The sequence below is a fragment of the Mirounga leonina genome, unplaced genomic scaffold (assembly GCF_011800145.1).
Source record: "Mirounga leonina isolate KUSES-001 unplaced genomic scaffold, KU_Mleo_1.0 Mir_168, whole genome shotgun sequence".
Lineage (NCBI taxonomy): Eukaryota > Metazoa > Chordata > Mammalia > Carnivora > Phocidae > Mirounga > Mirounga leonina.
Window position 1 is genome coordinate 48,908,397 of NW_023270426.1, and position 27,352 is coordinate 48,935,748.

Here is a 27,352-nt window from a genome sequence, read left to right on the forward strand (position 1 = left end):
GATACATCCATACCATGGAATACTACTCAGCAATAATAAAGAACAAAGTTGATACACTCAGTGACTTAAGTGGACCTCAAGGGAATTATGCTAAGTGGAAAAAGCCAACTTCAAAAGGTTACATACTGTATGATTCTTCAAAGAGTATTAATTACTTAGAACTCAGGGATGGAGAAGACAGGGGCTACAAAGAGGTAGCAAAAGGCAGTTCTGTGTGGAAAGGTTTTCCATCTTGACTGTAGTGGTAGTTACACATTCTACATGTGACAGAATTGTATGGGACTATGTACATAAACACACAAACCTATATACAGATACACACAAATGAGTACATGTGTAACTAGTGAAATATAAATAAGCTCTGTGGTGTACCAATGTCAATTTCATGGTCCGGATATTATAATTATAATTATAGAAGATACTAACATTGTAGGAGGAATAGTGAGGGGTATGTGTGACCTCCCTGAACACTAACTGCAACTTCCTGTAAATCTGTAACAAAACACAAAACAAGTGTATAAACAGAGCACATTTATAAACCTGAGTATAGGTAACAAGAGACAATAATATTTTCTTGCACCACTAGAAGTTATTTTAAGTAATATTTTTATTACTGATAAAAGAAATATGGTGTTTCTTGTAGAATCAGTCCTGTAAAAGACACCTGATAAAATTCCTCTTTTAAACTGAAGCTTCCTATTACTTTCCACATACTTAAAAAAAATTTTCCCCTTCAGTTTTAGGAAAAAGAAATATCCAACTGTGAATGTTAACTCATGCCTCAAGTAAATCACAAAAAAATGTGTGTGCATCCTTCTCAAAAAGACAAATTTTTACAACACTGCAATTATATGTAATAACTGTACATCCTTATTGGGAAAATTGTACCAATCTGTCTTTTTAATATTACTTCTGGAAAATAAGAGATTGAGTCATGCCTCAGGTGAAATAAGAGGGATACATGTGATTATTCTTCTTAATCATTTCTGTGGCAGATTAAGTTTAAAAAAAACAAAAGACCAGAATATCTTCACTGGTTGAGGGCAAAATCCTCTGTATCTATCTCTAATTGGGATGAGGAGAATAGAAAAGAGGGATATCATGAGCAGAGGACTAAAATCAATTTGGGCAATATTTGAAGGTTGCATTATATTATCTAGCCCAAAAAGAAAAGGACAGCAGAATAACTCTGACTAACTGTATTTTGGCCTCTTAGGGTCTTTCTGCCTAGTTTCTTAGTTTACAAGAACCAAAATTAGGCCTCATCTAGGAAAGGCCAATTTTGACAACAAAAACAGGTTAGGAAGTTTGGTAGGGACTGATAGGATAATAAATGTGTATTATTACTTTTAAAAAAAAATTTATTAGAAAGAGAGAGAGAGAGAGGGAGGGTGGGTGTGGGGGAGGAGGGGCAGAGGGCAAGACAGAATCCCAAGCAGAACCCCTGCAGACCTCGGAGCCCAACGTGGGGCTCAATCTCACGATCCTGGGATTACAACCCTGAGATCAAGACCTGCGCCAAAACCAAGAGTTGGACACTTAACCGAATGTGCCACCCAGGCACCCCATAAATGTGTTCAGAAGATCCATGAAAGCCACAGCAAAATAGACCCACGTGAGAAAAGAGCCAGGGTGGTGAGAGGTGGTTAAGGAGGGGATTTAGCTCAGAAGAGGAGGTAATACAGGGAGATGAGTAAAGAACCCACAAAATGCAGCATTTGGCCTCCTTGATATTTTCTATGAGGGGCACAAACATGTAAAAAAACTATCACCCTATCACCAACGTTAAAGTCCCAGGCATATAGGAATAAAGCAGTGCTCTGGGTAAAGCAACTCTTGTTGCATATAACATGAATGGCTGGCCTCAGTATAGCTAAGCTAGGGAAAGGTAATTGAGAAAAGCATGTAGGATGGGTTAAAGAAAAGGTTTCCTGAGACAAACAAAACTGCAACTGACAACTGTCTAAACTACAGGTTAACAACAGCAGCTAATAGAAAGATTTATTGTTCTGTATTTAGACATGGGGTAGTATTTTCGAAGGTAAGTGCTAGGTTGACTAGGAATCTAAGAAATCATGTTATAAACCATGACCACTGTGACAAAAGAGAATTTTAACATGGCTGAGTGTAGAAAGGTTTTTAAGATTTATTTTATTTATTTGAGAGAGAGATAAAAAAGAGCATGCATGAGCACAAGAGTGGGGGAAGGGGCAGAGGGAGAGAATATTCAAGCAGACTCCCCTCTCTGAGCATGGGGCTGGAGGCGGGGCTCAATCCCACGACCCATGAGATCATGACCTGCACCTAAACCAAATGTTGGATGCTTAACTGACTGAGCCACCCAGGTGCCCTGGAAAGGATTTTTAAACAAAAAATTTCCCCTTTTTACATCTGTATATGTATCCAATGATAATATAGTTAAGTGGCTAGTACTTTTAAATAACTATTAGAACAGACGATTCAATGAAGAGTTAATTCCTACCTATAAAGTAATGACTTTACTGAAAGATGATCAATATATAAATATTAAAATAAAACAGATTCATAATCTGTGACATTATTTGTAGAATTTTATTTAGAAAGAGAACACATTTATTCTCCATTCAGGTAACTTACAACTTCTATTCTAGCTATATGGCTGTTTTTTAATACATTACTGGTGATTAAAAGAACAGGGCAAAGAAAAAACTAACTGAGGTCAAAAGCTACATATCTGGGAAAATAAGCCTGATTGAGAAGCACCTGGAAGAAATAAAATCATATACTATGTCATACTATTTCTTACTAGATGCTGGAAAACAACAGAGGGCATTAAAGTGAGAGAGGGGCTAAAGTGAGAGAGTGATATAAATATTTATACAAGTACATATTTAAAAAAGCATTTGGGTGCCTGGGTGGCTCAGTCGTTAAGCGTCTGCCTTCGGCTCAGATCATGGTCCCAGGGTCCTGGGATCAAGCCCTGCTTCGGGCTCCCTGCTCCACGAGAAGCCTGCTTTTCCCTCTCCCACTCCCCCCGCCTGGGTTCCCTCTCTCGCTGTGTCTCTCTCTGTCAAATAAATAAATAAAATCTTTAAAAAATAATAATAAATAAAAAAGCATTTAACCATCATTATTTTAAGAATCAAAAAATTGTATTCCATATGTAAATCCTTATGAAGAGCAGTCAGTTCATAGCGGTCAATATATCAGCAGACATACTCTATCTACAAATCTGTTTACAAATCCTCTCAAAATTTACGAAAATCTTTTTTTTTTTTTTAAAGATTTTATTTATTTGAGAGAGAGAACACATGAGAGGGGGGAGGGTCAGAGGGAGAAGCGGACTCCCTGCTGAGCAGAGAGCCCGATGCGGGACTCGATCCCGCGACTCCAAGATCATGCCCTGAGCCAAAGGCAGTCACTTAACCAACTGAGCCACCCAGGTGCCCAAAATTTACGAAAATCTTAAACACAAATGTCCTCTGCTATACCACACATAGAGGAAGGCAGGCTCTCCTAGAAGCTCAAAATGAGGTTTTCTTCCTGGATGTTTCAGATGACACTGTGTTCCTTTTGCAACACAGCAAATGTCTACAGAAAAATCCATTTGGGGCGCCTAGGCGGCTCAGTCGTTAAGCGTCTGCCTTCAGCTCAGGTCAGGGTCCCAGGTCCTGGGATCGAGCCCCACATCGGGCTCCCTGCTCAGTGGGAAGCCTGCTTCTCCCTCTCCCACTCCCTCGCTTGTGTTCCCTCTCTCGCTATATCTCTCTGTAAGATAAATAAATAAAATTAAAAAAAAAAAAAGAAAAAAAAATCCATTTTAAATGATTAACACTGTTGAATGAAGTCTGGATTGAGTGTTCGCTATTATCATCTGTAACGTAACTTATATGATTAAAACCACTGTGAGTTCACAGAGTCCTGATTTAAAAAAGAAGTCTTGAGATATAATCTGTATAAGCTTGTTTATACTCTCCTTTTCCTTGGTGTTACCTGGATTTTATTCTACATGCACTGCACACTGGATTTTAAGTAAAGGAGTAAATGATCTCATGTACCATTTTAGAGATCAATCTGGCTGTTGTGGGAGCGAATGGAGGTTTCAAGAGACAAAGAGGTGTGCTGACTAGGAGGCTTTTGCAATAGCGTAGGCAAAAGATGAGAGTGGACTGGATTAAGGGCAGTCGTAGTAGGGAAAGAAAAAGAGGGAATAAGAAACAGGACTTGCGGATATTAGATATGGTTATTAAAAGAGAAAAGCATCAAGAAGAGATCCACTAAATTTTTGGTTTTAGGTATCTGGATGACTGGAGATATCATTTACTGAAGGGGGATAACAAGAGAAGGAACAGATTTTTGTTCTGAGAAGGTGGGTTAGCTTGAGGGAAGACCAAGATTTTTATTTTGGGCACCCAAGAGAATATGCCAAGTAGGTGATTAGCTGAATATATATATGTCTGGAATGGTCAAGCCCAGAGATATAAATTGGGAGATACTGGCACTAGAATGAATGTCAAGTAAGTAGGGACTCTAGTTTTTTTGTTTCTGGTTTGCTGTTCTTTTTAATGCCATGCCTAAAAGAATGCCTAGAATAGTATTTGCAAGTAGCAGGGGATTCAATAAATATCTGTTGAGTGAATAAATGAGTGGACATAAAAATGGAGAAGTTATAGGACGGTATGAACTTAAGACCTAGAGATTGCAGATGGAACTCTTGATGGTTAAAACACACACACACACACACACACAAATACGGGGTGGAGGAGACAATGAGCACAGGGGGAGGGGAAGGGAGAGTTTCAGCAAAGGAGACTGAGGTAGAGGGTAGGGGATGTTTAACAGATAAACAGGAATTAATAAGGAAAGGGTAGGTGGGAGAAGTAGGAAGAGCATCTCACACACATGCAGTATGTCAGAGGCAAAGGAAAAGAGCACACTATATCAAAAACTAATGATGTAATGTATGGTGATTAACATAATAAAATAAAATTAAAAAAAAAAAAAAGGAAAAGAGCATGTTCAGGAAACAAAAAGGCAAGACCTAAGAGATCCAGGGAGGGAATAGCAAGAGATAAGGTTGGATAAGCAGGTACCAAAATTAAGAAGAGCCTTGTGTGCAGTACTAAGGAGACTGATATTTGTCATGAGAATAATCAGAAGAAGCCACTTGTAATATATATATTTATTTTGGTGGTCTTCAAATCAGTTTGGGGAAAATATTTGTAAATTTAAATACAAATACACTTAATGTAAGATTAGGCCATTTATATATTAAATATTTTTAAGGGTTTTTTTTTAGTAATTTCTACAAACTATGTGGGGCTAAAACTCAGAACCCTGAGATCAACATTCATGCTCTTCTCACTAAGCCAGGCAGGTGCCCCCATTTTTATATTTAATACATTTTTAAAATGGAGAGGCAGGATAGCTTAATGGATAAGAGTACAAATTTTAGACCCAGAACTCCTGTATTCAAACCCTAGCTATACTGCGTGGTGGTTCTGTGACTGTGGGCAAACTATGTAACCTGTGCTTCCCTGATTTTTTTTTTTTTTAAGATTTTATTTATTTATTTGACAGAGAGAGAGTGAGCACAAGCAGAGGGAGCGTCAGGGAGAGGCAGAGGGAGAAGCAGGCTCCCCGGCTGAGCAGGGAGCCCCATGCGGTGCTCGATCCCAGGACTCTGGGACCATGACCCGAGCCGAAGGCAGCCGCGCCACCCAGGCGCCCCTGCTTCCCTAATTTTAAACGGATGTTTTAATAGTAAAGAAGAAAATAATAGCACCTTCTCAAAGGGCTGTTAAAATATTAGTTAACATGGTATTCTGTAAATGTTAGCTATTATTATTAAAGATACAATTTACCTGCTTTTTAATGGCATAATTTTCACCATCTTCAGCTTTCATTTTTTCGATCTTTTCTTCTTGTTGTTTTGCTTCTTTCTCATACATCATTTTTTCTTTGACCAATCTATAAATAAACCAAAAATGGTTCCAAGAATTAGAATTAACTTTCTCTCTAGCAAACAGACCATGGGAAACAAAGAAAATGTAAATATAAAACATACTTAGAATACCAAAGTATGTGTACTAGATGGGGAGAAGGTTAAGGAGAAAAGAAAAATACTTTGCCATAGATATAAGTCTGATCCTCAGGCCCGTAAGTCCTATACCTGTCTAAAGCAAGTATAATCTTCAAAGCATGAAATTCTTAAATTTTTAATTAAAAATATGTTTCACTATAATAATTGTATTTACAATGTAAAAACACACAAAATTATTATGTACTAACATTTGTCCTTTTAATTAATATATTGTTTCCAAATTTTTATACATGTACTTGAAACATAACGGAAAAAGCTCAACTTACTGGAAAAAAAATCAGTATATTGCATGCCAAATCACAAAGAAAGATTACATTATCTTCAACAATAAAATTGTTTAACAAGTATTTACCATTCACTTACTTTGATGCCTAACCTTCCTTGTGTGAGGGACTGGGGTAGATAATTTAGACATGGTTCTCTTAGGGACAAACAGTGGAAACAAGAAAAGATATTGATAAAGATCAGGGAGATTTTCAACAATAAATTGGAAGAGAGAAATACAAAGTTCTACTGATTATTCCTCAAATAACCAAAGTACAGTTAATCATAATAGCTCAATCTCCTCTAATCCTGGTTTATCAGTTTTAATATAAAACAAAAATGTAGTTCAAGAAAACACTAACACTCACAATATCTAAACAGCAGAATAAAAAGCTTTCAGTGTTCATATATATTAAAAGTAGCTTTCTCCATCTGACTCATTTATTAATTTCTAGACCTATGTTTCTGGGATGGAATTTAAAAATATAAGAGAATGGCTTTTGTCTAATAATTTGCAATGACACTAAGATTTTTAAGTATATTTCAAAACAGGATTTAAAAATATATATATTTTATTTATTTATTTTAGAGAGTGTGTGTACACCAAGGAAGGAACAGAGGGGGAAAGAATCTCAAGCACCACGCAGGGCAATGAATATAAACAAGTAACAGAGGATACTCAAGAAACAAATAATCAGGGAGACACTACTTGGGAAAGTACTATTTCTGGTTACCTGAGGAGAAAAGCCCTAATGATCCGGGGTAGGGGAGGTCAGCTGAGGTCAGCTGGGAGTTAAATTTTTTTTTGAGCTTTTACATTTGAGTTTATTCTTCATTTGACTTTTAAAACATTCCTATAGCTGAATATTAATACAAAAAAACAATAGCAAGTAGTGAGTTATGAGTATAGTCCTTCACCCATTCACTACTACATATAAAATGCCAATAGTCAGTGTTATTCACTGGTCTCATTAAGAGGTCTGACATTGGGGGTGCCTGGGTGGCTCAGTCATTAAGCGTCTGCCTTCAGCTCAGGTCATGATCCCAGGGTCCTGGGATTGAGCCCCACATCGGGCTCCCTGCTCAGCGGGAAGCCTGCTTCTTCCTCTCCCACTCCCTCTGCTTGTGTTCCCTCTCTCGCTGTGTCTCTCTCTGTCAAATAAATAAATAAAATGTATATAAAAAAAAAAAAGAGGTCTGACATTGAACACCACCCCTAGGATGTTTATCATCCTCATTATGCTTCTCCATTGTAATGGTGCCATCTTTCCTGATTTGGATCAAAGTTCACCAGTTTTTTCAATTTTGAATAATTTTAAAGTTCGCTAGTTATTCCTATAGCAATATTTTCTAAATTTTTTGGAATAAAGCAAAATTCAATTAGAAAGACAACAAAATTTATCTAATAGTTGTAATTCTCTAAACATTGCTCTCTTTTGCAAGTTTTGCAAATGTTATTAGTTAAATAACAAGTACAAATAGAAGTCATAATTTATTATATTTTAAAGGCATAATTAACTGAAAATATTTTCTACTAGTGTTAAGTATTTTCTGTTAGTAACAAACTCATACCCATAGAGAAACATAGCAATTTCAAAATCTGGTCACTTTCAGTAGTTAGACAAATACCTGAGAAGAAATTACAAAAATAAGAGCAATAGAAAAGGATTGACATAAGGAGGAGAAAGGAGAAACTTTAAGAAATGACAATCAGGGGAGTGATAAATAACTTAAATTTTTAATTATATAAGTATGGCATTAATGTGATTTTTAAATATGTAGTCTGATGTTTTCCAAACTACTCCATGGTATACAAGTGGTCAAATAAGCTTAAAAAACACTGTTTGCTGGGGAACCTGGGTGGCTCAGCTGGTTAAGTATCTGACTCTTGATTTTGGCTCAGGTCTTGATCTCAGGGTTGTGAGACTGAGCCTTGCGTGGGGCTTTGTGCTGGCGAGGAGCCTGCTTAAGGTTCTCTCTCTCCTCCTCTGCACCCTGTCAAAAAAACAAAAAAAAAATCCCAAAAAACAAAGAATGTGTATTCTTGTATTGTCAAATGGTGTATTCTCTAAATGTCAATTAGATCCAGTGATTGGATGGTGTTGGTCAATTTTTTATATCCTTGCCGTATTTCTATTGTTCTGTTACAAAGAGAAGAGTGCACATTCACGCTCTCTCTAAAAAGAAACCAAACCAAAACAAAACAAAACAACACTGCGGGCCAAATATTAAAGATTTAGGATTTGTATTTGCATATTAAAGATCCTGAGAAGTCCTGTGGTAAGGAAATCAGTTTATCTTTGTTCAACTGCAAGCTTATTTGAGGCAAAAAAAAAAAAAGACTTTTCTCCACTCAGCATTCTCCAGAACAGCTGTCCCTCAACAGAAGCCTGAGAAGTAGATTGTAGAAAGCTGTAAACTACACGAATTTGTATACAACACATTTAAACATACTGTTCATAAAATTCTAAATAGAACACAAGTTTTGGGTATATCAAGAATTTAGAGACCTTGAGATAAAAAAGTTTTAGCTTAATTTGTTTTGCTTGTACAGTTTTTATTATAGTAATTAAGATTTTCACAGTTATACCCCAACTTGTACTTGAGGCCATCTAATAACTAATAGTCCAATACCAAGCAAAGGATACTGATGATAGGTCAATGTAATTAATGGTGCCAAGAAACTATAACTGATACTAAGAAAAACATTCTGTTATGGATATTTTCAAACAAAAAAAATCTAGAAAAAATAGCATAGTAAATCCCATGCATTCTTCACTGAACATTAATAATTAGTATTTGGGCAGTCTTGGTTCATGTATCTCCTGCTACTTATTTATTTATTAGTATCTTCAGACATATCATCTTTAGTTTGATTTTTACCTGTGATTTCTACCCCACCTCCCCACTTTACACCAACCATATAAAAAAATTAACTCAAGATGGATCAAAGATCTAAAAGGCTAAAATTAGAAAACTTTTGGAAGAAAACATAGGGGTAAATCTTTTTTTTTTTTTCAGAGTACATCTTGATGACTCTGTGAATTTTTAGATATGACACCAAAACTGTAAGAAAAAGAAAGGAAAAAAAATAAATTGGCTTTTGTCAAAGTTAAAAACTTTTGTGCTTCAAAGGACACTATTAGGAAAGTGAAAAAGACAACAGAATGGGAGAAAATATTTGAAAATCATACATAGAATAAGAAACTTATATCTAGAATCTATAAATAACTTACAATTTGATAATAAAAAGACAAATAACCCAACTAAAAATGGGTAAAGAATCTGAATAGACATTTCTCCAAAGAAAATACACAAATGCCCAATAAACACATGAAAAGGCTTCATTAGTTATCAGGGAAATGTACATCAAAACCACAGTGAGATATCCCTTCAAACTCATTAGGATGACTATAATTAGAAAGTCAGAAAAAAAAAGATAATAACAAGTGTTGCTGACAAGGATGTGGAAAAAGTGAAGCCATCAAACACTGCTGGTAGGAATGCAAACTGGTATACCTGCTTTGGAAGTTTAGCCATTCCTCAAAAAGTTCAACAGAGAGTTACCATATATACCAGTAATTCCATTCCTAAGTGTATACCCAAGAGAAATGAAAACATATGTCCACATAAAAACTTGTACATGAGTGTTCATAGCAGCATTATGCATAATAGGCAAAATGTGAAAACAACTCAAAAGCCCATCAACTGATGGACAAATAAAATATGATACACCCATATAAGAGAATAATATTTAGCAATAAACAGAAATAGGAAGAGTAGGAGACCCTGGTTTCACCTGGTCTCAGGAATTCAGCTAGGTAGCTATCAAATCATTCTGAACACCTGCAAACTCAACCAGAGATCTAAGAAAATAATAGCTGCAACTCTACAAATAAAAAAGCGACCACTTTCTCCAAGGTAGGAGGTGCGGAGAAGTGAATCTGAGGCAGTATATGGGATGATAAACTGCAGGAGGAGGGAACCTACGTAAGCCAGCTACTGGAAAGCGATATAGCAGTGGAGTGCAAAATCAGAACTTTTAAAAGTCTGCTCCAGTGAGGGACATCCCTGCCTGAGAAGTGGCCAGGTGGCAAAGTGGGCGGAATCCTAGGTGAGACAGTGTGGTCTCAGGATCCCCTGGGTCTCAGAAAGACCGGGGGTGCCTGAGTGTGGCAGAGCTCCCAGGCATCCGAGCGGGGAAGCCAGCTGCAATCAACAAGCCCAGGAGTGGGCTTTCAGCTCAAGGTTGCCATAAACTGCAAACCCCAGCACAGGCAGGCGACTACTCTCTGAGCAGGGGCCCAGCAAGTGGCAGAATCAGCGAGTCTCCCCTTCCTACCTGGGGAGGAGACGCACAGTTATGCACCACACGAGTCTTCAGGGTCTGGGGACTCAAAATGGGGTCCCATGACTGAGATACAAATGTTCAGTAACAGGCTAGGTGAGCATAGAGCAGACAGAGACCAGGGAGACAGGAGTGACGGACTGCTTTTCCCTGAGGGCTCACTGAGGAGTGGGGCCCTGAGCTCTTGGCTCCGGGGCTGGAGATTGGGAGGCCACCATTTTCATTCTCATCCTCTAAAAGTGGTGTGGAAAGCCTTCAGGGAACAAAAGCCACATGCAGCAATCCAGCAGATCACTTAGCCTGGCTCCCTGGCAAGGGCAGTGCAATTCCACCCAGGCAAAGACACTTGAGGATCAATGTAACAGGACTCTTCCCACTAAGGTCAGCAAGAACAACCAGCTAAGACCAAGTTTTACCAAGGAATGAGAACTGCAAAACTCCAGCACTAGGGGAATACAGCATATAGAATTCACAGTTTTTTCCCCCCATGATTCTTTAGTCTTTCAATTTTAATTTTTTTCCCTCTTCCCTTTTTCAATGATTTAATCAACTTTTTAAAAATCTTTTTTAATTTTCATTTTTATAGTTATTCTATCTTTCATTGTATTTAATTTTGTTTTTGTAAATATAGAAGTTTTCCTTTCTTTACAATTTTGGGATGCAGTTTCTTCTAACAGACCAAAATACATCCAGAATCTAGTGTATGGCTCTGTTCTCTTCACCTGCCTGATCATATTCTTTCTCTTTTTCTTCTTCTTTTTTCCTTCTTTCTCTTTTTGGTTTTTTTTTGTTATCTTAAAGTCTTTTTAAATTTTCATCATTACAGATACAGTCTATCCTTTCAATGTATTTAATTTTATTTATATATATATATGTTTTCTTTCTTTACAATTTTAAGATGTAGTTTCTTCTAACAAACTGAGCCAAATACTCAGAATATAGCGTATTGCTCTGTTCTGTTAACCTGTGTATATTCCTTCTTTTTTTCTTCTCTTGTTTTTTGTCTTTTAATTTTCATTTTTATAGTTACATTCTATCACTTCATCGTATTTAATTTTATTTCTGTACATATGTAATTTTTCTTTACAATTTTGGGATCTAGTTTTCTAAAAGGTCAAAATACACACAGGATCCAGTGTATTGCTCTGTTTCATCCACCCGTCTGATTACATTCTTTGTTTTTTTAATTTTAATTTTGTTTGTTTCAGGACTCATCTGATTTGTTTAGTGTATATTTCTCTGGGCTCGTTGCCATTTTAGTATTTTGTTCTCTCATTCATCTATTCTTCGCTGGACAGAATGACAAGACAGAAAAACTTACCTCAAACAAGAGAACAAGAGGCAGTACTGACTGCCAGGGACCTAATCAGTATGAACATAAGTAAGATGTTGGAGCTAGAGTTCAGAATAACGATTATAAAGATACTAGCTGGGCTTGAGAAAAGCACAGAAGACAGTAGAGAATCCCTTTCTGGAGAAGTAAGGGAACTAAAATCTAACCAAGTCGAAATAAAAAAGGCTATTAAATGAGATGCAACAAAAAAATGGAGGCTCTAACTGCTAGGATAAATAAGGCAGAAGACAGAATTAGTGATATAGAAGATCAAACGATGGAGAATAAAGAAGCGGAGAATAAGAGAAATAAACAACTACTGGATCACGAGGGGAGAATTCGAGGGGTAAGTGATACCATAAAGCAAAATAATATTAGAATAATTAGGATCCCAGAAGAGGAAAGAGACAGAGGGGCAGAAGGTATATCGGAGCTAATTATAGCAGAGAACTTCCCTAATCTAGGGAAGGAAACAGGCATCAAAATCCAAGAGGCATAGAGAATCCCCCTCAAAATCAATAAAAATAGGTCAGCACCCCAACATGTAATAGTGAAACTTACAAATCTCAGCAACAAAGAGAAAATCCTGAAAGCAGCTTGGGACAAGATGTCTGAAACCGGGGTGCCTGGGTGGCTCAGGTGGTTACTCGTCTGCCTTCGGCTCAGGTCATGATCCTGGGGGTCCTGGGATTGAGCCCCACATCAGGCTCCCTGCTCCACAGAGAGCGTGCTTCTCCCTCTACCTCTGCCTGCCGCTCTGCCTACTTGTGCTGTCAAGTAAATAAATAAAATCTTAAAAAAAAAAAAGGGGGTCTGAAACCTACAAGGGTAGAAACAGATTGGCAGCAGACCTATCCACAGAGACCTGGCAGGCCAGAAAGGACTGACATGATATATTCAGGGTGCTAAATGTGAAAAATATGCAGCCAAGAATACTTTATCCAGCCAGGATGTCATTCAAAATAAAAGGAGTGATAAAAAGCTTCCAGGACAAACAGAAACTAAAAGAATTTGTGATAACCAAACAGCCATAAAATATTAAAAGGGATCCTTTAAGGGGCGCCTGGTGGCTCAGTCAGTTGGGCGTTTGCCTTCAGCTCAGGTTATGACTTCAGGGTCCTGGGATTGAGCCCTGCATCGGGCTCCCTGCTCAGGGGGATCCTGCTTCTCCTTCTCCCTCTGCCCTTCTCTCCACTCATGCTCTCTGTCTCTCAAGAAAAAAAAAGGGGGGATCCTTTAAGCAAAAGAAAGCCCAAAGTAACACAGATCAGAAAGGAACAGAGACATTATGCAGAAACAGTGACTTTACAGGTAATACAATGGCACTAAATTCATCTTTCAATAGTTACGCTGAATGTAAATGGGCTAAATGCCCCAATCAAAAGACACAGGGTATCAGACTGGATAAAAAAACAAGACCCATCGATATGCTGTCTGCAAGAGACTCATTTTAGACCCAAAGACACCTCCAGTTTGAAAGTGAGGAGGTAGAAAACCATGTATCATGCTAATGGACATCAAATGAAAGCTGGGGTGGCAATCCTTATATCAGACAAATTAAATGTTAAACCAAAGACTGGTCCTAGAGGAAGGACACTATATCATAATTAAAGGATCTATCCAACAAGAAGATCTAACAATTGTGAATATTTATGCCCCTAACACGAAACAGCCAATTATATAAGCCAATTAATAAAAAAAAATTAAAGAAACACATCAATAATAATACAATCATAGTAGGGGACTTTAACACCCTACTCACTGCAATGAACAGATCATCTAAGCAGAAGATCAATAAGGAAACAAGGGCTTTGAATGACACACTGGCCCACATAGACTTCACAGATATATTCAGAGCATTCCATCCTAAAGCAACAGCATACACATTCTTCTCGAGTACATATGGTACATTATCCAGAAGAGATCACATACTGGGTCACAAATCAGGTCTCAACCCATACCAAAAGACTGGGATCATTCCCTGCATATTTTCGGACCACACTGCTTTGAAACTGGAACTCAATCACAAGAGGAAATTTGGAAAGAATTCAAATACATGGAGGCTAAAGAGCATCCTGCTAAAGAAAGAATGGGTCAACCAGGAAATTAAAGAAGAATTTTAAAAATTCATGGAAACCAATGAAAATGAAAACACAACTATTCGAAACCTTTCGGATGCAGCAAATGCAGACATAAGAGGGAAGTTTTAGCAATACAAACTTTTCTCAAGAAACAAGAAAGTTCTCAAATACACAAACTAACCTTACAGCTAAAGGAGGTGGAGAAAGAACAGCAAATAAAGCATAAACCCAGCAGAGAAGACAAATAATAAAGACTCAAGCAGAAATAAATGAAATAGAAACCAAAAGAACAGTAGAACAGATCAATGAAACAAGAAGCTGGTTCTCTGAAAGAATTAAGAACATTGATAAACCCCTGGTGAGACTTATCAAAAAGAAAAAAGAAAGGACCCAAATAAATAAAATCATGAGTGAAAGAGGAGAGATCACAACCAATACTAAAGGAATACAAACAATTATAAGAACATATTATGAGCAACTATATGGCAACAAATTAGGCAATCTGGAAGAAATGGATGCATTCCTAGAGATGTATAAATTACCAAAACAGAAACAGGAAGAAATAGAAAACCTGCACAGACCCATAACCAGCAAGGAAATTGAAGCAGTAATCAAAATTCTCCCAACAAACAAGAGTCCAGGGCCAGATGGTTTTCCAGGGGAATTCTACCAAACTTTAAAGAAGAATTAATACCTATTCTTCTGAAACTGTTCCAAAAAATAGAAATGGAAGAAAAACTTCCAAACTCTTTCTATGAGGCCAGCATTACCTTGATCCCACAACCAAATACCCCACCAAAAAGGAGAATCAATGACCAATATCCCTGATGAATATGGATGCCAAAATTCTCACCAATATACTAGGCAATAGGATCCAACAGTACATTAAAAGGATTATTCACCACAACCAAATGGGATTTATTCCTGGGCTGCAAGGGTGGTTCAACATCCACAAATCAATCAATGTGATGCACTACAAAAATATAAAGAATAAGAACCATATGATCCTCTCAGTAGATGCAGAAAAAGCATCTGACAAAGTGCAGCATTCTTTCTTGATTAACACTCTTCACAGTGGAGGAATAGAGGGAACATAACTCAGTATCATAAAAGCCATATACAAAAAGCCCACAGTGAATATCATTCTTTTTTTTTTTTTTTTAAGATTTTATTTATTTATTTGAGAGAGAGAATGAAAGAGAGCACATGAGAAGGGGGAGGGTCAGAGGGAGAAGCAGACTCCCCGCTGAGCAGGGAGCCCGATGCGGGACTCGATCCTGGGACTCCAGGATCATGACCTGAGCCGAAGGCAGTCGCTTAACCAACTGAGCCACCCAGGAGCCCCAGTGAATATCATTCTTAATGGGGAAAAACTGAGAGCTTTTCCCGTAAGGTCAGGAACACGGCAGGGATGTCCACTATCACCACTGCTATTCAACATAGTATTAGAAGTCCTAGCCACAGCAATCAGACAACAAAAAGAAATAAAAGGCATCCGAATCAGCAAAGAAGCTGTCAAACTCTCACTCTTCCCAGATGATATAATACTCTATGCAGAAAACCCAAAAGACTCCACCCCAAAAGTGCTAGAACTCATACAGGAATTCAGTAAAGTGGCAGGATATAAAATCAATGCACAGAAATCAGTCGCATTTCTATACACTAACAATGAGACAGAAAAAAGAAAAATTAAAGAGTCGATCCCATTTACAATTGTACCCAAAACCATTAAGATACTTAGGAATAAACCTAACCAAAGAGGCAAAGGATCTGTACCCAGAAAACTACAGAACACTCATGAAAGAAACTGAGGAAGACACAAAGAAATAGAAAAACGTTCCATGCTCATGGATTGGAAGAACAAATACTGTGAAAATGTCTATGCTACCTCGAGCAAGCTACACATTCAATGTAATCCCTATCAAAATACCATCAACTTTTTTCACAGAGCTGGAACAAATAATCCTAAAATTTGTATGGAACCAGAAAAGACCCTGAAGAGCCAAAGGAATGTTGAGCAAGAAAACCAAAGCTGGTAGCATCACGATTCCAGATTTGAAGCTCCATTACAAAGCTGTCATCATCATCAAGACAGTATGGTACTGGCACAAAAACACACACACACATCAATGGAACAGAATAGAGAGCCCAGAAATGGACCCTCAACTCTATGGTCAAGTAATCTTCGACAAAGCAGGAAAGAATGTCCAATGGAAAAAGGACAGTCTCTTCAACAAATGGTGTTGGGAAAATTGGACAGCCACATGCAGAAGAATGAAACTGGATCATTTCCTTACACCATACACAAAAATAGACTCAAAATGGATGAAAGACCTAAATGTGAGACAGGAATCCATCAAAGTCCTAGAGGAGAACACAGGCAGAAACCTTTTCGACTCGGCCACAGCAACTTCTTGCTAGACATGTCACCAAAGGGAAGGGAAACAAAGGGAAAAATGAACTACTGGGACTTCATCAAGATAAAAAGCTTTTGCACAGCAAAGGAAACAGTCGAGAAAACCAAAAGACAACTGACAGAATGGAAGAAGATATTTGCCAATGACATATCAGATAAAGGGCTAGTATCTAAATATAAAGAACTTATCAAACTCAACATCCAAAAAACAAATAATCCAGTCAAGAAATGGGCAGATGACATGAACAGACATTTCTCCAAAGGAGACATACAAATGGACAAGAGACACATGAAAAAATGCCCCACATCACTTAGCATCAGGGAAATACAAATCAAAACCACAATGACATACCACCTCACACCAGTCAGAATCGCTAAAATTAACAAGTCAGGAAACAACAGATGTTGGCAAGGATGCGGAGAAAGTGAAACCCTGCTACACTGTTGTTGGGAATGCAAGCTGGTGCTTGCTAAATCACTGAATGAATATCTTCCAGTGAATTTGGCTCTTTTCCCTTCCTGTAGGAAAGGCTAAGATTTAGTAAGAAATACAGTCATAGTTTTTTTTAATAGTCATAGTTTTTAAATTTGTTGCTAAAATATTTTTCCTGTAACATAAATATTTATATGTTCCTAGAAATACGTGAAAAATTATAAAAAAAACAAAAATTAAAAAAATTCATAATTTTATTGCTTAAGTAACTACTGATCCAAAATGTACATAATTCTGAAATCCAAAAAGGTTTAAAAAAAAGGAAATTTTAAAATTAAGTTTGGCACAAATTGATTTAGCAGCAAAATGTAACCTCTGCTGACATGAAATTATAAACTTTATGTATCCTACTTAATGTGGAATTAGTCACATTTCAGTGCAGAAATATGTGTCTGATTATAGAGTACTTCTCCAGATGTTATAAAAACATATATTTCTGTTCTAAAATTTAAAAAATTTGGAATTCAGGAATATATATTGGCCCAACAGTTTCATATATGGGAATATAGACCTGTATTAACATTTTGAATACTTTCCACTAGTCCTTTTTATTAAACACGTGTGAAAATTTATATGTGTGTGTATACACAAATAATTGGGATAATTTATCATTTTCTTTCTGTCTTTTTTATTGAAGTATAGTTGACACACACTGTTACATTTCTTTCAGGTATACAACATAATGACTCAACAAGTTTATATACTTTATGCTATGCTCAATGTATCATTTTCAATATTACTGAACATTCTTTGAAAAATATAGCTGTTAGTGGTCACCAAGCATTTCACAGTACCAGTATGAGAGCTTAATAAAGTATTACCCTATTGGACATTTAGGCCACTCCCATATTATAAATAATACTGTAATGAACATCTCTACTCATAAGTTTTATGGATGTGTAATATTTTATTACATAATATTTAAAACATATAGTGTCTGATAAAAAATTAGAGCAAGTCCTCTTCCAATAAGCCGTGTTCATTTACTGATGAATACTTCCTTTTCCTATTAATGTGATAAGCCACCTTTGCCATCCATTATTATTAGTAATAAACAAAATACAAATATTAAATCAATCTATCTTATTGTAGCCTATTGGTATTTCATTTTCGTCAAAGAAAACAGTATGCCAGATTTCACTGTTTAACTATCAATAAACTTATCAAACCTTAAAAAGATACAGAATTAAAAAGAGAAAAATATGGAAAATGGCACACGAAGAGAAAAGAAGATAAATTTGATAATCAACAGTTGTAGATAGTACAGACAAAAAACCAGGGTAAGAATTTCTTTTTTTTAAGAATATAATTTCCCAGAGCTGGACAAAAACAATAATCTTAATTTAAAGAACTTCCTCAGTACCAACTAGAATCAATGAAAAAACCTACAGTTTTTTCAGTACTGTGTAATCTATGTACAGTGCTGAAAATTTCCAGAGATCTAAGAAAATGAAAGTTTCTTTTTTTTTTTTAAGATTTTATTTATTCATATGAGAGAGAGCAAGTGAGAGAACACAAGCAGGGGGAGCAGCAGAGGGAGAAGGAGAAGCAGGCTCCCCGCTGAGCCGGGAGCCTGATGCCAGGTTCAATCTTAGGACCCCGGGATCATTACCTGAGCCGAAGGCAGATGCTTTACTGACTGAGCCACCCAGGGAAAGCTCTGAAAGAGAGAACAGGTCACCCATAAAAGGAAAAAGAAAAAAAAAAAAAAGGAGACTGACATTATATTTTGCATTAATAACACCAGATACCAGAAGACAATGGAGCAATCCCTGAAAAGTTCTAAGAGAAAATTATTTATAACTTCAATATATAATCGTAATAGTGAGGGAAACATTAACTAACTCACTTAGCAATATTTACTGAGGGGCTACTATGTGCCAGGCATGATTTTATATCTCAAGGATGTAGCAGTGAACAAAACTACAAAAATCTCTGCCGTACAGCACTTTTTAGTGGGGAAATAGAAGAAATAAATAAGCAAAATATATAGCATGTTAGAATGTGTTAAGTGCTTTAAGAGAAAAAGCAATAAAGAAGGACTGGTAATACACAGGATTTGAAATTTAAAATACGATAGTCAAAGAAGGCCTCTTTGAGAAGAGGATATGTGAGTTAAGATCTGAAGGAGACAGTAAGTCATATGGACAACTGATGAAATAAGTCACAGGCCAGGGGAATATTTTTTAGTTCTATAAAAGTTCAGAAGTTTATCTGCAATTCCCTCTTTCTGAGAAATTTACTTAAGAATGTACTCCAGCAAATGGAAGATGAAAATCAAGAAAAAAAATCATGGTTAATATAACTGCAATGGTCTAATGAAGAAAAAAAAAATCCCAGGATTAAAACTGCTGTAGACCTGGCTTAGAATCTTAATGTGGAATCTTACAAGAATATCTTTAAGAAGAAGAATGGAATAGATTCTAAGGAATAGATACAATGAGTTGAAGATAAAGGGAAATCATGTCTTTTATCCCCCTCTCAATTAACAACCGGAAACTCCAGGAAAAGCACCCGCCACTCCTAGAGTTATGGTTTTAATATGAAGCAATTAATGAAAAAGAAAATTCATTTAATTTAGTTTTGTAAGAATAATCTCCTTTGGGCAGCATAGCATCCACTGAAAAAGAAATGTAATCCTATGCTATATACCATATTTAAAATAATATATAATTTATTCATTTGCAACTGTCAGAATAGAACTATGAGTAAAATACATCTTTCCTAACTTATTTGAAATATTTGTATTTTTAATGTTTGTTCAAAAGCTAAGGTATGCCTACCTATTTTTTTCTCATAAAAACCATGATAGAAGTGATGGCTAAGATGACCCTTGGCCAGCCAATGAAATTTGAGCATTTCATAAAAGTTATATCAACACCTGTATAATCCATCTCCTGTATTAAATCCTTATTTGAAATTCCTAGCATGACTTCCTTTTTCCTAATTGATTATCATTCTCCCCTACTGACACAGCTGGTAACAACCTCCTCTGTCTCTGAAGAAACAAACAATACTTTTGACATGTTTATTGTATGAGATAAGGAAGAAAAGAAACTTTTATTAAGGGCCTAATATTGTTAAGTACTTTACTGCATTAAATACTTACAGTCCTATTTAAGTATCATTCCCATTTTACAGTCCCTTGTTAATTATCCCCCCTACAATGTTTTTAAAAGTCTTTAGGGATGCCTGGGTGGCTCATTTGGTTAAGCGTCTGCCTTTGGCTCAGGTCATGATCTCAGGGTCCTGGGATCGAGTCCCGCATGGGGCTCCTTGCTCAGCGGGGAGCCTGCTTCTTCCTCTGCCTGCTGCTCCCCCTGCTTGTGCGTGCTCTCTCTGACAAATAAATAATCTTAAAAAAAAAAAAAGTCTTTATATTTAAATAGAACTGAACCAGGGTCAATATTCCAGAAATGAATACAAGCTACATTATTTCATGAAACTTTTATCAAAAATGGTAATAATAATCAGAATTATGTTGAAAACAGACAGCAACACTTATTAAGAACTTAGGTTGGATGAATGACTTTTGACGTTTAAGCATTTCCAATGGCCATCATCAAATCTGCTTCCCCCAAAACTAGCCTTAGATAGTTACAATACTGACATCCCATAAAACATATTATATAATAGATTTAGGCAAAAGCTTAAATCATTCAAGGTAAGTTAAAATTAAAATATGATAATAAAAGCAGTTAACACATAGTGATCATTTACTATGGGCCAAATACTATGTCAAAGCACACTACATTCATTATGGCATTTAATCCTCAAAACAACCCTATAAAATAGATACCATTATTATTCCCATTTTAGTAATAACTCAACTGAAATTCATGGAGCTTGTGTAAGTTCTCATAGCTGTTAAGTGCCAAAGAACTGCTTTATTCATAGTTATTACTCTACATTGATGCACTTATTTTTTAAAGTAATTCTTAAACATTTGAACACATTAAAAAAAAAAATTAAAATGGGCTCAATTGCAACAGGCACTATTGGTTGCCTACCCAACAGCCACTTCTTACCTGTCCGCAGAATTTTATGATCATCCAAGCAGCCATGTCCTTCAAAGAAAGAAGCCACCCCTGCCAAGTGATAGCTTAGGTATGTCTAAGTGACCCAACTGTGGCCAACACTACATAAGGGCTATTCACTGGGGGTTCTGAGAAGGTTGCTATTCTTTGTAAATGCAACATAAGCAGATACAATTCCGTTTTCTTCCCCAGACATCATCACCTGTAACATCTGCCACTTGTGGCAGTAGGTACCATGAGATCATGAGAGGATCCAGTTGAAAAGGACAGGTCATTCTGAGATATCAGAGGACCTGAATTTTTGATGATGGTATCAATCTACTCAATTAACTAACTCGGAAAGCACCCTACCTCTAGACTACTTCTTGTATGAGATGATGAACATCCTTACTGTTTAACCCACATATAGCTTGATTTTCTGTTATTCTGAGGCTAAAAGCATCTAAAGTGAGTCATTAAAAGCAGAAGATTGTTCTGCAATTATGAAATAATGCTTTCTTACTTTGAACTCATTCATTCTGAACTGCTATATCACTCAGAAATTGAGACACCTCATCTTTTTCTTCTCATTTACAAATACGCATGAAAAAGGTAAAGAGGAAAGTACCTACATAATACCCAATTTCATGTCTTCTACAGTTTTAACAAATATTCCATATAAATTTTGTGCAAAAGTCTCTATTTCACACTTAAAACTAAACCTGTGTGTGGGATGCCTGGGTGGCTCAGTCGGTTAAGCATCTGCCTTTGGCTCAGATGGTGATCCCAGGGTCCTGGGATCGAGTCCCATGTCGGGCTCTCCGCTCAGTGGGGAGTCTGCTTCTCCCTCTCCCTGCCGCTCCCCCGGCCTGTGCTCTCTCTCTTTCTGACAAATAAATAAATAAAATCTTTGAAAAACAAAAACTAAACCTGTGTAAAACTTTAAACATTTGTGCTTGTTTTTATTTTTATTTTTTTTTAAAAAAGATTTTATTTATTTTTCAACAGAGAGAGAGAGACAGCGAGAGAGGGAACACAAGCAGGGGGAGTGGGAGAGGGAAAAGCAGGCTTCCCGCTGAGCAGGGAGCCCGATGTGGGACTCGATCCCAGGACCCTGGGTTCATGACCTGAGCAGAAGGCAGACGCTTAACCGACTGAGCCACCCAGGCGCCCTGTGCTTGTTTTTAATAATCACGGTGTTAAGGAGGCTAATATCCGTAATAAATAATACAATCTTCTATCTATATCATTATTTTCAATTTACGAAGTACTTCTATAACTTAAACAGGATTTTCGATGTTAAATATTAAATAGTAAAATATAAATGCCCCTAAACTGTAACTTACAGGAGAGCGGGTATTAGGTAGTTCAACATTAAAAGTCTACAAACTATTCTGGGGTAAGATATTTAATGGTGCTACAAAGGAAACAATATGGCACCAAGTAAACCCTTTGTACTTATAACTTAGGAGCTCAATAACTTCCTGTTAAATGGATTTAAAATTTGTATCTTTCCCACCACTAAAGAGGGAAAAAATATTCAAGATTAGAAAAAGTTATATACATGACTTAGCAAGTAAAGTAGACAACAAGTTTTTCTGCTAAACACACCAGGAGAAAGCAGTCTATAGAAATCAAAGTAGGAGACTAGGCTTTTGAAGACTAAGGGTATAGTAATGAGATACTAGGCACACAGAAGAAATACAAGAGTATATGGGGACAAAAACACCAAGAAAGATGCAGGGAATAAAAATCTACTCATTTGGGAAAATGCAAGTGAACTGCAAATTAGAGGCTTAGCCCCTGAATTAAGAATTCTCACTAGTTCCTTAGTAAGAAAGAACTATAGACTGACATCCAAATCTGATGATTTAATACTTATGGTCTATACAGCAAAATGTATATACTAAAAATTTGGTTGAGTTTTAGTGATTCTCTACTAATTCTTTTGTGGTCACTGTAAAGTCCCAAGTCAGAATTCCCCAAATTTCAACTAATAATTATAGCCAAAATTTTGGGGATTAGCAAACTGAGGAAGAACGTGCTACAGTACTACCTTAAAATAGATAAAACAAGTATGTGCTACACACAAACATACATCAAATGAGATGGAGCCAGAGCTTTTTCTTAGCAAAATACCTTCTCTCACTCCTTATCCTTTCTCCCCACCACTCTTCATAAACTCAAATGTCCATGTCTTCTGGAAGGACCACAGTAACTTCTTCCCTACCACTCCCAAGCTGCTACTGTAAATCCTTCCTACTGATCTTCAAAATATATAGGATTTATCAAAATTATTTTGTCTAGTTCTGGTGCACCCTGCTCAGTGGGGAGTCTGCTTCTCCCTCCCCCCACTGCCCCTCTCTCTGCTTGTGCTCTTTCTCTCAAATAAATAAATAAAATCTTTAAAAAAATTTTTTTGGTCTAGTTCTACGCTTGACAGTGGATGCCCATACGATTGAAAAGGTGTCTCCTACTCTTAGCACCTATCGGAGTATGTGCCTCACATACTTGAGTGAACTCACAATTACCCTGAGAGGTAAGTAGGGCAAATGGGAAACTGGGATTCAAATAAGTGAAATGACTCAGCCAATGTCAGCTGGCCAGGCGATGGTGAAATCACGACTTGAAATGACGACTTCTAACTTTAAGTGTCAATACTAACACATTATACTGCCTTATGAAGTAAATACAGTAATTTTCAAAATTTTAAATTTCTTTTATCTGTTCCCAAACTAAAATCATTCCATCGTTCAAAATCTGAACAGCACAAAAGAGTACAAAGTGAAAAGGCAACCTGCCACCCACACCCTACCCCCAGTGTGGCTCAGTTCCCAATCACTGGAAGAAACAAGTTATCAATTTGTTATCTAAATGAAAGAAACTGTTTCATTTACTGTATTTGTTACCTTATCATCTCCCAGTACCCTTCTCCTAAACTGGAGATGTTTCAAGTTATAGTCACTGTTCAAATAGAATACATGCTTTAATAATTTTAATAAATATGACAGGACATTCCATAAACAGCTAAGATGATGCATGACAAATATAAAACCAATACCACTATTTTCTTTGCAATATTATGAATCTCAGGGATTAATAAACTTAAGAATTAATAATTCACAAATAAAAATGTAAAATTAATTATTTCACTAATCCTCTAAACTGTCCCTTAAAGGTTTTGAGATACCAGTGAGATTGAAAAGTATGTACTAATGGAAGGGCTAATAAAGGTACTGTGAATAGTCTCTGCTTGAGTTTGTACAGAAAAAGCAACAGCACCTCCCACAGCTGCTTCATCTCCACACAAAAGCCTCTGACAGTTTTAATTATCACCTAAAAATCATAAATCTCTCTGTACATTTACTTTTTATCTTCTGTCCAAACCCACATCTCTGTCTTAATAACATCTCTATTAGTTAGATATCCCACCAGCAACTAACTGAACTAGGTTGAAAAGTGAGCTCGTCATTATCCCACTCTAAAATGATACCCTTTTTCCCAACTTGAGCTGTCAGTATTGGAATCATACAAGAACTAGATAAAGCAGCCCTGGCTTGCAAGCTCAATATGAGTCAGAGTGTGATGCAGCTACAAAACAAACAAAACCAAACCAAACCCAGCCAATTCAATCTGAGATGCATTAAAAGAAGAAAACTGAAAACATGGTAGCTGAACAGTACTATATTGGAAGAATGGCATCTGTACTATTATTATTCATAATTTATTTCTAAATTTGTTATACATAACTTAGATCTAAAAGGGATTTGGGACGGCATCCAAAGAGGACCCCAATAAACTATAATATTAACAGGAATATCCAACACCATCATTCTGTTCTGTGAAACAGTTCAGTTTGCCTAAAACATTCAGACAGATGATGAAGTATATAGTTAGTCCAAATTAATGTTATCAAAACTAAAATGAGCAAAGAAAATATCACTTAACGAAAATGACTTTAGCTGATTCATGACACTCACTTCTCATAAATAAGCTAAGTTAACATTAGTTAGAATATCTGAATTTTATCAAATTATAAAATAAGCCAAATTTAATGATATTTTACTATAGTAATTATTCTTGGTGATACATTAACTCAAGTTATTCTTAGAACTACTGATGAGAACATTTGGGAGCTAAATATGGGATTTTTTAGTTGTAGAGCTCTAGGATGCAGAGAAAAACTCATGGCTTTGGGATGATGAACATTATACAAAGGTACTTTGATATGTAATGTACTTTTTCAGTTTGTTGTACTAAGATGTGTTCATTAGGTCAAATGGTTCAAGAAGAAACAAAGATTTCTCCTGTGTTTATATTACTGATACTGAGATCTTGTTTAAGCCCTTTATAATGGAAGAATAACAAAATAATCATTAACTGATAACTTCCATTCAGAATAATATAAGCGCTGAAAATAATTTTCACACTGTATTCCTATCCAAAAGTATACACACAGAGTAATTCGGTACATGCTAAAGGGCCTACTTTAAATATATATTTATTTTGTACCTTATCATGTTTAAAATCATTTTTTTCATTCAAGCCAAATTTTTAAGCCTTTAACTGCATTTAAATAATATTTGGTAATGATACTTGATATAGAGCTCTATGTGCTACAATTTTTAACAGCTAGCAAATCCGGTTTTAAAATTTAATATAGTAAAATTTTCTGAATTATTCTAGGATTACTGATCCCCAGTGACTCTGAAGCCCTACAAATCTTTCTAGTCTATGTCACATTAAATACAATCTGTAGTTTTTATAAAGTTTGTATCTCTCTAATATTTCACCCTTTTATTCTTGAATTGTTTACTCCGAGTAAAATAGTCATTTTACAGCCTAACTTTCTGAATTTGTCAGTAAACATTGTTTAAAAATGTTGCATTTTGGGGCACCAGGGGGTGGCTCAGTCGGTTAAGTGTCCGACTCTTGATTTCAGCTCAGGTCACAATCCTAGGGTTGTGAGATTGAGCCCCACTTCGGGCTCTGCGCTGGGCATGGAACCTGCTTAAGATTCTCCCTCTCCCTCTGCCCTTCCTCCTCCCTCTCTAAAATAAATAAATTTTAAATAAATAAAAATAAATAAATAATAAAATATTCCAAAAAAATGTTGCATTTTCACAGCTGGAGGCACACCACCCTAAGTTAGCTCTTGCCCCATGAACAATGCGTCAGCATGTAAAACCATAAAAATCCTCTAACTTACCTCACAAAAACAGAAGAATATACAATGAATTTTATGTCATTCTAAGAGCATCACAACTTTTTGCAAGTTGTTCTACACAGTCTTCCTGGACTACTGCAGAGAAGTTATTTGATAGAATCTTTCAGGATCCTGATTCTGTGGACAGACTACCATGATTATATATGGACATGCCTATAACAAACACCTTTCTCTGGTCAACCTAAAAAACCCAGGTAATAACTGCAGCATTTGGGGTTAAAGAAAGACATGGGGTGGGGCACCCGGCCGGCTCAGTCTGTAGAGCATGCAACTCTTGACCTCAGTGTTGTAAGTTTGAGTCCCAAGTTGGGTGTAGAGATTACTTAAAAATAAAATCTTAAAAAAAAAAAAAAAAAGACATGGGAGCTGGCTCAAAATGTTGATATGCAGCAGGCAAATCTATCTTCTAATTCACCATGTAAATATAACTAAACTGCCTATTTTTCAAATGTGTTAACAATTGTTTTCTCTCACAGAACACAAAGGAATGCTCTTCCAAGGGATGTTAATAGATGTGGTCAAAAGAAAAAGATTTTTATGAATAAAGCTTAGGAAATACTGCATCTCTACTCCGCTCTTAAAGATTCACACAGTGAAAGCTTCTGAATAATCCTACAAGGAAACATGTTAAACTCTACCTCAGCCCCTCTCAAATTAAATTGAGCAAGGAACACTTTTTCAACTTACCTGGTTAAGATCTTGTTAACCATATTCTATACAACACCTACTTGGAATCCAAAATGAGAGGCAGGTAATAAAAATTCTGACTATAATATTTGATAAATTTCTATTTCTACATTTCTGAAGTATATTTTTACCCTATACAAAATGCCAAAATATTCTAATCAAAATCTCCAATTACAGAAGTTATTAAAATTTTAAATTAACAATTTAATACAATTAATTTTTCAAGTAAATCAATGTGGCAGCAACAACAGCTTAACTAATACTAGTATATATCTCTCAGTTAGTGTAATTAATATTAAGTAAATGACAATGAACTTTATCCTATTTTAGTTTGCTTATAAATAATCCACATTTTAGTAGAAAAGTGGTTAGCCATACCCTCTTGTGATATTATCAAGCAATATA

General features: G+C 36.3%; 1 protein-coding gene across 1 annotated transcript in view; it reads right to left on the reverse strand.

Moving 5' to 3' along the window:
* TBCA (tubulin folding cofactor A) overlaps positions 1-27,352 on the reverse strand; it is an 86,402-nt gene that overhangs the window by 15,696 nt on the left and 43,354 nt on the right. The window contains exon 2 of the mRNA XM_035014703.1: positions 5,844-5,949. Coding sequence (XP_034870594.1) covers positions 5,844-5,949 — 106 coding nt within the window. The remainder of the gene's footprint in view (positions 1-5,843; positions 5,950-27,352) is intronic.